This window comes from Quercus lobata, chromosome 7, assembly GCF_001633185.2.
Source record: "Quercus lobata isolate SW786 chromosome 7, ValleyOak3.0 Primary Assembly, whole genome shotgun sequence".
NCBI classification, from domain to species: domain Eukaryota; kingdom Viridiplantae; phylum Streptophyta; class Magnoliopsida; order Fagales; family Fagaceae; genus Quercus; species Quercus lobata.
In genome coordinates this window covers 41,111,557-41,124,434 of record NC_044910.1, presented here as the reverse complement: position 1 = coordinate 41,124,434, position 12,878 = coordinate 41,111,557, and the positions used below count along the sequence as shown (strand labels likewise).

General features: G+C 30.8%; 1 protein-coding gene across 1 annotated transcript; it reads left to right on the top strand.

The window, feature by feature from the left end:
* The first annotated feature begins 1,659 nt into the window (after window positions 1-1,659).
* LOC115952605 (probable glycosyltransferase At5g03795) lies at window positions 1,660-6,239 on the top strand. Its single transcript, XM_031069781.1, has 4 exons — window positions 1,660-2,318; window positions 3,822-4,081; window positions 4,683-5,031; window positions 5,256-6,239. Exons 1-4 carry the CDS (start codon window positions 2,007-2,009, stop codon window positions 5,931-5,933), a joined length of 1,599 nt encoding a protein of 532 aa, XP_030925641.1. The 5' UTR covers window positions 1,660-2,006; the 3' UTR covers window positions 5,934-6,239.
* Window positions 6,240-12,878: the final 6,639 nt, after the last annotated feature.

The following is a 12,878-nucleotide window of genomic DNA, read 5'->3' as shown; positions in this document are numbered from 1 at the left end:
TTATAGTTCTTGATTAAGCATAATTAGTAATAATAAAAGGGTTTTATTAACGGGTGTTTGTAGGTCAATTTTTAACAAAATATTTTAAGAAAATTTTGATACTACCTTTATAGGAAATAGAAAATATGGTCAAAATATTAATTTTTTTTTCTCATAAAATTTTTTCTAAAATGATTTATTAGCAAATGTTCTTAGAACATCCATTAATATTTTCCATAATAATAAAAATAGTATCAAATTTTCATAAAATTATTTAGAGTCATGCTAACGAATGCCCTTAATTCATTTTAGGAAATTTTTGACACAACTTTTATGAAAAATGAAAAAAATTGTCAAAATATTAATTATTTTTTTTTATTTTCCCATAAAAAAAATTTTAATTATTTTTTTATTTTCTTAATTATTTATTAACAATTACTTTAAGAGTACACATTCGCTCCTACTTATTCATTAATGGGAATGGGAAGGCCTTGACTTCAGTCTCTAGCTCTTTAATTGGTGTTGTGAATGAGAGGTGACATGCACGAGATATGTACCAACACATAGACCACACATGTAAGCCGTAGCAGCATTTATTAATTTGTAAAGAGACGAACATGTCCTTCAATTTGGAATCTTTATTAATCTTATCAATGGGGCCTATCGTCACTTATGCTGTGGAGTATAAAGTGAAGCAGGAAAAATGGGATAGAAGATTTAAACTTAGAGGCTGCACAGCATAAACATCTCACATTTTCTCAATTATCTTATATTATATTATATTATAGTAAGTTACATATCGTGAGCATATTTTGTGTGGCCCGCTCTGAAAAAGTAATGCATTATAGCAGCCCTTTTGTCAAAGAAAACGACTCTTACGTATGTTACTTTATAAATATATACATACATATATATATATATATATATATATTCACTAAAGTGTGACTTCAAAAGAAAGAAAGAAAAAAAAAATCTAATTACATTTTAATGGTATTTCAATTTTATGCCGATTAATTTTTAAATTATACTCTAATTTAATGTTAAATATATTTTAAAATGTTGAGTACATTCTAAGTTAATTTCTTTGTGTAAATTCATGAATTTTAAATTTAGAAAATATAAAAAGATTCAATTATAATTTATTACATTTTTATGTAATTATTTATGAATGTGTGCAACATATAATTTCTTTTTTTAAATTGAAAATTTTCAAAAAAGAATTTAATAATATTAAACTTAAATAAAAAGATCTCAATTTATATATATATATATATATATATGAAATTTTAGTTACTATTAATTGTAACTATATATATAAAAATATGATATTATGAACTATTATATGATATTAAAACTAAAAACAAATCGGCCCATTCAATTTTCATTTACGATCATATCATAGAAATTAGGTGATACTTTTTTAATGTATAATGTCTGTAGTTCGAAACTAACTTTTCCTTTCCCCACTATTTATCTATAATTTAAAAATAAAAAAATAAAAATCATAGAGATTAGATTAGACTTTAGAGGACAGTTAATGGTGCTAAGCTTTTCTTCTTTTTCTTTTTGTTTTTTGATGAGGTGCTAGGCCTTAAATGGTATAAAGAAAAACATGCACTGAGACAAATATAATCTCTAGAGAATTAATAGAGCATTGATGATTTTCATTGTTGGTGGCTAGGTACCACTTACAAAAGCGATCGAGTTACATTGGATGAATCATGAAACTGTAAAAAAATTAATCTTCTACTTCTACAGCTGGCGTTGAAAGCTTTGCATTAATTAAGGAATCGGTGACAAGAAAGGGTAGAGTTGGAAAAACAGGAAAACATTGCATGAAGAAACTCGGTAATAGAGGCCAAAAACAACAGGACGCTTGGCGTGGTGGTGCAACTATTTATTACCAAATGTTCTTCTTCCAAGTCCCAACCTCAAATCTGAAAAACATGTTCTAGTTCACCCGTGGAGTTCTTGTTTTCATTGTAAATAAAAGCTTTCCTATCTAGGGAGCTTAATAGAGAGAGATCATGGGGAGTGTTGGTGACAAAAAGTGGGGTGGTTGTGCATGTAATTTGTGGTCATCATCATCATCATCAGCATCAGTGAAGCTTTTGTTGTTCATGGTTTCACTGATTGTGGTATGTGGGTTTGTTTCTGTATTGGGTCCTCTAGAGTCCAATTGGGTTTTCTTGTCGTCTTCTTCTTCTTCATCAACTGGGGCTGTCACTTCTATGAAGAATATTCATGTGAATAATAAGAAAGAAGCTATCTCAGATGACTCTGTGCTAAATCGCTCATCTACTCCTCCACAAACTATAGAAGCTATACAAGTACAACTTGTAAGAACTCTTTCTTTCTTTCTTTTTAAAAGAAAATTAATATACAAATGATATGATTTCAAAGAAAATATATGATATTTGTTTTATTTTAATTGCTCTTTTTGGTATGTTGTTACTCTTGTTTGGTTTCCAATTTTACAAGCAAATCCTTTTTCCTCTTTTTTTTTTTTTTTTTTTTTTTTTTTTTTTTTTTGGTTTAAAGTCTTCTATGGTTATCACTAAGAAAATTGTTTTGAGGACCATATTGAGCAATCTTAAATCTAAGAAAATCTCAAAAATATTGAGCAATCTTAGAAGATGGATTATCATATATGAAATTCTAAAATTTGTTTCCTCCACCTTCAATTTTATTTCTTTAATTTATATTGTAATATTGTTTTTGTTACATATGTCACGATTTTTGTTAGTGCAAACTTTGATTTTTCATTAAAAAATTCTATATGTGATCATTGAAGTTTCCCAGAGTAAAGTTTATTGTTTTACTAAGAATTTCGTAAAACCATATGAAGTCAAAACGTGTTGTCTTTGGCCGACATGTGTGATTGTTGTCTCGAATAATGTTCTCTATATTGTTTTATCCATTGAATTTTCCTCAAGAGAAAATGATTTGGGTTTTCTATTTAATAAAGAAGACAATTAGTCTGTTTCAAATTTGTATTTTAAAGAAAAGTAGCAGTTATGCTTAAGTTGATATAAGCATTTCTTCTCCAAAAAAAGAAAAAGAAAAAGAAAAGTTGATAAGCATTTGGTGAATGGTGTAATTAAAAGGTAATAAAAGATTTTAAGCTAGCACAGGAATTATAGTTTTTTTTTTCCTCAATGAATATGGAAGTTTTTTCTTTAAATGAATATGGAAGTTAAAGATTTTACTTTTATGACACTATTGAATTAGAGAAGCATAGAGAAACTAAAGGGACCATATGGTTCCTTTAGAAACGATATGAGAAGATGCATCTTCTCATATCGTTGCATTGATTTTTGTTTTTCATTTTTTAGAAAAACTAAGGTATTCCCATTTTTATGTGGAGCTAAAAATCAAACTTAGTATTCCTGCATGATGTGACATATTCGTTTTGCATTGCAAAACAATAAATAGAAGAAGGCTCTTGTTAATGTGTGTCTATTTTCTCGAAAATTGAAAAAGTGAAAATAAAAAAAGTTGTCAATACTTTTTTAATTTTTGAGAAAAAAATTTCTTATTATGTGCCCTTAGGACGTACATTAACAAAATCCATAGAAAAAATAGAACATTTTTTGAAATGTCTACCAATTGTGCCTTTCATCTATGTTATTTGTACATTTTTCAATTCTTATTGGAGCGGTATATTATTTTGGAATTTTTTTCATTTAATTTTGATGTTAACTTTTTTAGTATTTTATTTATTAAAGATAAAAATTCAAGCTTTCTTTTAAGTAAGAAGTCTATTGAAATTACCCAACCCAAATGAATTTGATTGAAGCAATTTTTTTTTTAGTGATGTTAACCATTAATTAATTGGACAGAATGGGACTAAGGAAGGCATCTACAATTTTTCTGTGGCTAGACTCGGTATTTTTCCTCCCATGAATGAATCTTATGACCCAGTCAAATCTCCTGATCCACTCTTGAAAGCTAGACGAGATCACAGCAATTTAGATACACTTGAAGCCGGTCTTAGTAGAGCTCGAGCTGCAATAAGAGAAGCTAAACGTGCAAACCAAACTCAAGATCCTGGCTTCGTTCCACTAGGTCCTATGTATAGAAATGCCAATGTCTTTTATAGGTACCCCGATTGAGGTTTATTAAGCTTTCATTCATTCTTTTGGTGAAGTTGATATGTGTTGTTAAAATTACTGAAAAGTCTGAATTTTTTGTGTCATTTGTCTTGGTAAATTTATGTACACACCCATAGGGACATGATCACATGAACTTGCAATCTCACCAACCACCCTACCGTTATAAGTGATGGAGGTGCCATTTGACGCAAAAGTCATTGGTCAATTCAATTCACTAGAAATGAACTTGGGCTTCAATTACTTGAGAAGTAACTGAATTTATTAAAGAACATGTTCTAGGTATAGACCTCATGAAGAGTGAAACATTATAAATAAGGCTTCAGCAGTTGGGCATACACACAATAACTTCCTGGGTAAAAAGTACCATCCAAACTTTGTATTATAATTAAATTAAAGTTTTCAACATGTTCAATTTCTTTCCATGTTACCAGTTTTTGGTGGTTTCTTCCAATCATGTGATATGAAACAGAACATGCCCTACTACAACATACTCAGCATTTAGTGCTGCATAAGGGATCTTTTAAGTTAGAGCATATAAACTCTAGTTCTGTTTTCTAATGCAGTAACACTTCTCTGTAATCACTACAGGAGTTACTTGGAAATGGAAAAGCAATTCAAGATTTATGTCTATGAAGAAGGGGAGCACCCATTGTTTCATAATGGTCCTTGCAAGAGCATATATTCTACGGAAGGGAATTTAATCCATGGGATTGAGATAAATAACCAGTTCAGAACCAGGGATCCTGAGAAAGCACATGTGTTCTTCCTTCCCTTCAGTGTGGCAATGCTGGTCCGATTTGTCTATGTGCAAAACTCACATGATTTTGGTCCCATTAAACACACTGTTACAGATTATGTCAATATCATTTCAGGAAAATACCCCTATTGGAATCGAAGCCTAGGAGCCGATCATTTTATGCTTTCTTGCCATGATTGGGTAAGGACAGCTGCTTTACGTTCATAACTAACATTCTTACAAAATCCATCTTGCTTTCTGTCCAAGTATGAGGCTCATATACTAGAAGTTTAAAAGTTATTGCTGATAAAGTACCACTTTCTCCGAACGTTTTGCTCCAAAGATTAATTGTTAGAAAATAGTGAATTTAATCGTTTAACCATTGTTCTGATAATAATATTTGACCAACTATTGTTTGATTTCAGGGGCCAGAAGCTTCCCGTGCCACTCCTTACCTACACAAAAACTCCATTCGCGTTCTTTGCAATGCTAATACATCCGAGGGATTCAACCCCACTAAGGATGTGTCCTTTCCAGAGATCAATCTCCAAACCGGTTCAATAGATGGATTTATCGGCGGTCCATCCCCATCTCACCGTCCAATCTTGGCTTTCTTTGCTGGAGGGCTCCATGGCCCCATTAGACCTGTCCTCCTTGAGCATTGGGAAAACAAAGACGAAGATATACAGGTGCATAAGTACCTTCCAAAAGGGGTATCCTACCTTGACATGATGAAAAAGAGCAAGTATTGCATTTGTCCAAGTGGCTATGAAGTTGCCAGTCCAAGAATTGTTGAGGCCATTTACGCAGGGTGTGTTCCTGTGCTGATTTCAGATTTTTATGTTCTACCATTTAGTGATGTTTTGAACTGGAAGTCATTCTCTGTTGAGGTTCCTGTGAAGGATGTTCCCAACTTGAAGAAAATACTAATGAGCATTCCTACAAGGCAGTACATAAGGATGCAAAGGAGAGTGGTACAAGTAAGGAGACATTTTGAGGTTCATTCTCCACCTAAGCGTTTTGATGTCTTTCATATGGTCGTACATTCTGTGTGGCTTAGAAGACTGAATGTTAGGGTCCGAAATAATGTTCATGTTTTGTAATTGGTTCATGCATCATCAACTTGAACAGTTTCACGAAGGTTGTAAGTTGAACCATCTAGAATGGCAATAGGCCATGTAGAGAAGCAGAAATGTTAGATTTTGGAATTCTTTACATTTTGATTAACTAGTTCAGTGTAAGAAAAAAAATTAGTTGTACTTTTGTTGGATAAAATATAGTTGTGGTTGTATGCAGTCCTTTTTTGGACGCACATCTCAGAACTATGCATATTTTTAAGAAATAACAACATGGGGGTATTTGTTTTGTAGGCAATTGACACTAGAACATACTCTTACCCTCACAGGTAAATAATACAACTCATCTAAAATTTTCAATTTATTATCATTTTAGATTCTGTGTGAAATGATGGCAATTGTGGCTTGGGTAATGGATAGTCTTCATTCTTCTCTCAATTATGCTCCTTGTGAACCATGTTACAAATGATGGTATTCTGAATTACTATTTTTCAGTACTCTGTTAAGGTGATAAACCATGTTGCAATTGATGGTATTCATCTATTTTTTTATTATAAAAATGATGAATAACTATTTTCAATAATCTGTTAAGTTTACAAATTCAAATTGTAGTTGGAATATCACTTCCAAATAGGACCATCACTTGTATCAATCTATTATACACCTATTGTAATAGGACATGTCAAGTTGTCAACCGATGCTACTTGATGCACCAATCTTTTTATTGTGCAACAATTGTAAAAGTACATGATTCCTGATTGATTACAACTCCCACAAACAGGAAATTGATAGTTAATTGACAGAACTCATCCCATCCTATTTTCAATTCATGATCATTTTGATGGTGGTGTTTAGTGGCTTTGGACAAATCTTCATTCTGGTCTTTTATAATGAGCGTCTATGAAATTAGAGAAAGTCAAGTCTTTTATTCCTCCCTCACCCCCCTTCTTTTTTTTATTTTATTTTTATAAAATCCAAAATCATTGATGAAAATACTTGTAGGAAAGTTTTGCAGTTTTTAACCATTATTCTGACCCAAAAAAAAAAATTTTTGATTAATTTAATTTCGTTTAATTCATTTTATTGATCCAAAAAGTTATATGTCAATTTTATGTGCATAATATTTCATGAAGGTCAGTATTTATCTCACCTTTTTAGGAGTATTTATCTCACTTAGGAGTAATATTAAATACTACCACATTATTTTAGTTGAGGTATTAATTATGAGTGACTTGATCAATCTATAATAATATCCTACAATCTCACATATAGTGATATAGGTTATTATAAAAATTTGGTGAAAACACCATTTTGGTCATTACATTTTGGTGTAACAATCAATTTGGTTTCTACATTTTGGCAACGGTCAATTTGGTTTTTGTTATTTTAACTTACAACCAATTTGGTCCCTACCATTAACTCACTAACGAAAAATGCAGATGTGGCAAACAGTTTGCATAATTGGTGCACACATGGTTAAAATAATAATATAAAATTAAATAATTAAATATTAAAAAAATCCATGTAAGCATTTTAGTAAAAATAAATAAAATTCCACATCAAACAAAAAAAAAATTCTGAAACACATCATCACCTAGTCAGCCACATGAGTTTTTTCATCCACTAACTCAAACAAATTTACCATTTAACCTTAAAGATCTGTTACTATGTACCCAATCATTCCAAAATCTTCATCACCAATAAGATCTAGCAGTTGTCAATCTGCGAACCTCCACCTTCACATTCATCACCGGAGTGTATGAAGGTGGGTCAACTTTGTTGCCAAAGGTGTTGGCTAGGCTATTTTAGTAGAAGTGAGAGTTTTTTCCTTTTCTTTCCTCACTGTTGTATATTTTTAAGTGTCTGCAATTTTACCGGAAGTTCATTCGATTACCAACAAAGTCTTCAATTATGTAATTGTTTTTTTCTTTAATTTGTTGTTACTTTGATTCTAGGATATATCAACCAGAAACTAGTGGAACTTGATATTTGATTTTGGGTTTTTTTTTTTTCTTCAATTTGTTGGTACCATTTGTATTTAATGTTATTTTACAAATTAAATAAGAAAAAGAAAAAAGTTCTATCAATCTCATCAAGCCCAACACCCCTTTGATGAACAAAACTTTAAATGAACCTCAAGATCTGATCAAGAATGCCAAAACCGGTCATGGCACAGTTGAAGATTTGGAAGGGATAGTGAAGTTGAAGCGGCCATGGCACTCTCGGGTTGAATGTGAAGGTGGAAGTGTGTACATCGGGCTAGATCTGACTATTGGTGAAGATTTAAAATTGTTTGGTTACATGGGTAATGTGAGATTCATCTAGATAAGTGGTGAAATGTATTAGTGGCTTATTAGACAATTCATATTGCTGGCTAGGTGATGATGTGTTTATTTTCATTTGTTGTTATTTTATTATTGGTCTACTTGGCATTTTTAATATTATTTAAATTTATTATTATCATTTAATTAGTCATGTCAGCTTCATGTGTGACAACTGTGTAATCCGTTATTCACGTAGGCATTTTCCGTTAATGAGTTGACAATAAGGACTAAATTTATTGTAAGTTGAAAATAACAATGATCAAATTGACCGTTACTAAAATGTAGGAACCAAATTGACTGTTACACCAAACTATAGGGACCAAAATAGTGTTTTCGTCTAAAAATTTAAATTGTTGATGGAAGGCTCGTGTGTGAGGTTTTAGGGTTTTTTTTTTTTTTTTTTTTTTTTTTAAATGGTAAAGATTTTATAAACATCAAACACAGAAATTAGACAGGTTGTATCCGATTAAGATCCTCCGAATACACTTCAAAGGCTTGAGGCCCATATACTAAATCAAAATAACCCCAATACCTATTCTTGAGGGACCAGCCCACTAGAACATGAGGTGAGGGGCTCTGTTAACTTCTCTACATCCCCAAACAAAGGAACAGGAGGAGAAAAAAAAGCAAAGAGATCAATAGCTTCTCTATGGAGTTTCTGCAACCTTACGCTGAATGGACTCTATGCCCGGTTTTTATTCTCTTTCGATCAAGACATTTCCCAAATTGAGAGCCTTTGCGAGCTGGACAAAGCATAAGATGGCTTCAGCCTTGGCTTGGAGAGGGATGTTAGTTCACTTCGGCCCATTTGGTTCACTTCAGGGTATTCGGTCCACTTCAGTTATTTTGATCAATTTCAGTGCACTTACTTGAAAATTGGAAAAGAAAAGACTGGGTTGAGACTTTTTTATTTTTTATTTTTATTTTTTGAGAAGAAAATCAGTCTGTTTTATTGGAAAAAGAAAACCTAACCAAAAATAGCTAGGAGAACAAAGTTGATGTGTGGAGAAACATCTTCCATCCACACCTAAAAATCACTAACGTGTCTAGCATGTCTAGCAAGTTTATGAGCAATAGTATTAACATGTCTATGGATATGTGAAAATTGAAAAGAAGAAAAAAAAGCCAAATAGAATTTGGCCACGGCAATAAGGTGACTTGAGACTTGAGAGTACTTATTCTAAATATGAATTTATTAAAAAATATATAGATTTCAAACTTGTTCCAAGTTCTATTAAAATTTAGTAATTAAATCTCAAATTTTTTCCACATATATTTAATGAATCCAAACTCATCTATTTTCTTTTTGAAGAGAGAATTGGGAGCAAAGGCATGTGCCATAGGGTTTATTGGAAAGGATATTTAAATAACAATAGGCAACCAAACCATTTCAGCTATGTTAGAGGCACAAATGTTGATATCTAGGTGTAGTCTAAGTTGTTAAACCATTGCACATCAATATAATATCTAAAAACTGACGCATAGTATTTATTATTTCTACGCTTCTGTTAAGCAATATTAATGTAGCATTTCGATTAAATTCGGTCTACTTTAGTCCACTTCGGTACACTTGGATCCAATTTGGTTCATTTTGATCCACTTGGGTACATTTGGACCACTTTGGACTATTTCGGTCCACTTTGGTCTATTAAGTCTATTTTGATTCATTATGGTCTATTCAGTCCATTTCAATTCATTTTAGTCCATTCGGTCAAATTTGGTCCACTTCAGTCCATTCAGTTTCAGCAAAATAAGTTTTATCCAAACAGATCCTTAGTTGGTGATTTGTTTGTACTACCACGCTTATTGCATGTAATTGAATCTAATTAATTCACTTGGCTAAATAATTGAATAAGTTACCAAAATGGTCAATACATTCTTGGCCTATCAAACTCTTTAGTTTTAGGCTAAAAAATACAAAAAAAAAAAAAAAAAAAAGATATTAGAAAATTAGAAATATAGCCCTAAAAAATGATAAATACTCACAAGATTACCTTAAAATTCAAGTCTCAATAAAATCAGCATTATACTTATATTTGGAAAGAAAAAAAAATGCTTCAATTCTAAATTTATATAATATTTTAAACTTAATGTAATATGTTACATGTATTCCATGGAATGGAGGTGTACTTTAAAAAAAAAAATATTGGATATGTTCAAATAAGTCAACTGATTGTGGTATATTCTTTTTACAAAAGAAATCCTTTTAATAACATCTTTTCTATTTATATAAAATAATTTTATAATTATAACGTTGTTGTTGAATGCAAAATGAAAAATAGATTATATGTTCCATTTTCTAAAACTTATAAAAATATAATATACTTTTAAATATAAATTTTAGATTATATTCTTTTAAAATAATTATATTTTTTTTTTATTCATTGCGTGGGTTTATGACTAGGTAAAGTAAGAGCACGTTTGGTAGACTGTAATAGACACTGTAATGTAATAGATATTCCTATGGCATAACTATTCGGTTGTTTGATTATGTTTTTATTACAATGAATAGTTATTTCTTATGAATGACTATTCTTCAAAATAAGGAATAACTATTCCTTATCAAAAGTATTGAATATCTATTCTATTCACCTTATGTAATAACTTTTTTTAAAAATTTCCTAAAAAGCCATTAGTTGCCACATTTTCAAAAGGAAAGAAAATAAATTTTCCTTCTTGTTAATTATTAGCTTTATTTTGAACACCCTAAAATAAGTGTATTTTAGGAAATCTGACTCAAAAATAATTTAATTACACTTTCTTTTTATACTCTACTAAATCGTGGATGCATATTTAGGATTTTATTCCCAAATGGTCACCAAACTAATGAATAGTAATACTTATTACATTCCAACTTAATGTATTCCTTGTAATACTTATTCCTATTCCCATGTAATCATTACAGTGTACTAAACGTGTCCTAAAAGCATTAACCACGTAATGGTTTATTAATAACTTATTTTACTCCTTGTAAAGGCAACATTTTGTTTGAGGCTTCATGTGATTATAACAATAGATATGAAGATGTCTTTTGTTTTTCGTGAGAAGTTTGTCAACTAGTTTGTTCTTGATGAGAACATAAAGCAACCTAAAAAATAACTTCAAGAAAGAATTATATAAAAAATGACGACTCTATAAAGAATACAATATATAGATTGACTAGTTATGAATCCCTAAGCATATATAGAGGTGACAAGTGAAAGCACTCGAGTTGTTATAAATGGTATGAAAATAAACCTAGTGATGTTATTTGGCTTGAAGGCATTGTAGCATAACGTTAGCCCTAACCAAAACATTAGGATTTTAAGCAAATAATAGGATTTTAAGTAAAGAAGATTATGATACCTCAAATAATAAGTTTGTAATTGATAGTTTGAATATGTGTTTGTGAGGGTAAGCCAAATCTCACATCAAATGTTTATATAGTAGACCGTGAGTTTATAAGTGATTATGAGGAACCTCAATTATAATGTTACTAAGCTATTCTGGTCCTTCTAAGATAAAAGAGTAATTAGCACTTTTCTCGAGCCTTACAAAAACAAATATATTAAATAAAAAAAATTAAATCACAAAATGCTTTAAGATAATAATAATTGTTGCATTTGCACCCAACCCTAATCCCAATCCCAATCTCAACTCTCAAACACAAATACAGATACAAAGACCAATAAATATGAAATCCCAACTCTCGAACACAAAACCAAAGACCAATAATTATGGAAATCCCAATAGAACTTGCATTCAACACCTCATAAATTAAGATCTAAATCTCAAATATGGAGATAGTAAATTTTATGGGCCAAATGACGGAAATAGTAACATTGAAACGACTTTGGAAAGGGTAAAAATCTAAGTTGGCTCAAAAAAAAATATATATATATTGAGAATCATATTATGACCTGGATATTTTTCAAAAGAATAATCATGAACAGACATTGCCACATATTGATCACACTTGCTAGGTCCTAAAACCTGCTCATAAGTTTGGCAAAGAGGCGCAGATATCAAGTAGGGCGGTGATCAATGTTTTTGAATCTTTTGATGGCAAAAGTTTTTGAAATATATTTTACAGCAACTTCTTCAATAATGGTCTCCTCGTCTTATTCAACTTCTTCTGAACATAGAGTATTCATGAAGGAATAGCTGAGCTCGATTCATATACAGATGGAGATCGATCACTCTGGCAGTGGCGGAGCCACATTGGGACCCAAGGGGGCCTTGGCCCCCCCCCCCCCCCCCCCCAAAAAAAATTGAAAAAATTAGTATATATATATATATATAGTAAAGTTATTTTAATAAAGAAATGTTATATTCACAATATTTTTACAATAAATCTTAAGTAGCAAGTTATTATTGGCTGTTACGTGTGTGCAAAAAGGTTATTTAGTTGTGGATTAAAATTAGAATTAATAACAACTTACTACTTAGGATTTATTGTGAAATTATTGTAAAAATATTGCAGAGGTAACACTTAAATAATTTTCCTCCACTACATAACCATGTGTGTGGTTAAAATACTTCCTGCAAAAGCAAGTGTGTAGCTGTGTAGGCTACTCTCACTTTCTCATATTTTTATTTGTTCTTAAAATATTAAAATAACCAATGTATCATAACATCATAAATGTATATGATTAAAATATATTAATTT

Coding starts and splice junctions, on each gene's coding strand:
- LOC115952605 (XM_031069781.1), top strand. CDS start 2,007: ATGGGGAGTGTTGGTGACAAAAAGTGGGGTGGTTGTGCATGTAATTTG. Junction 2,319..3,821: donor AAGCTATACAAGTACAACTT/GTAAGAACTCTT, acceptor TTAATTGGACAG/AATGGGACTAAGGAAGGCAT. Junction 5,032..5,255: donor TGCTTTCTTGCCATGATTGG/GTAAGGACAGCT, acceptor GTTTGATTTCAG/GGGCCAGAAGCTTCCCGTGC.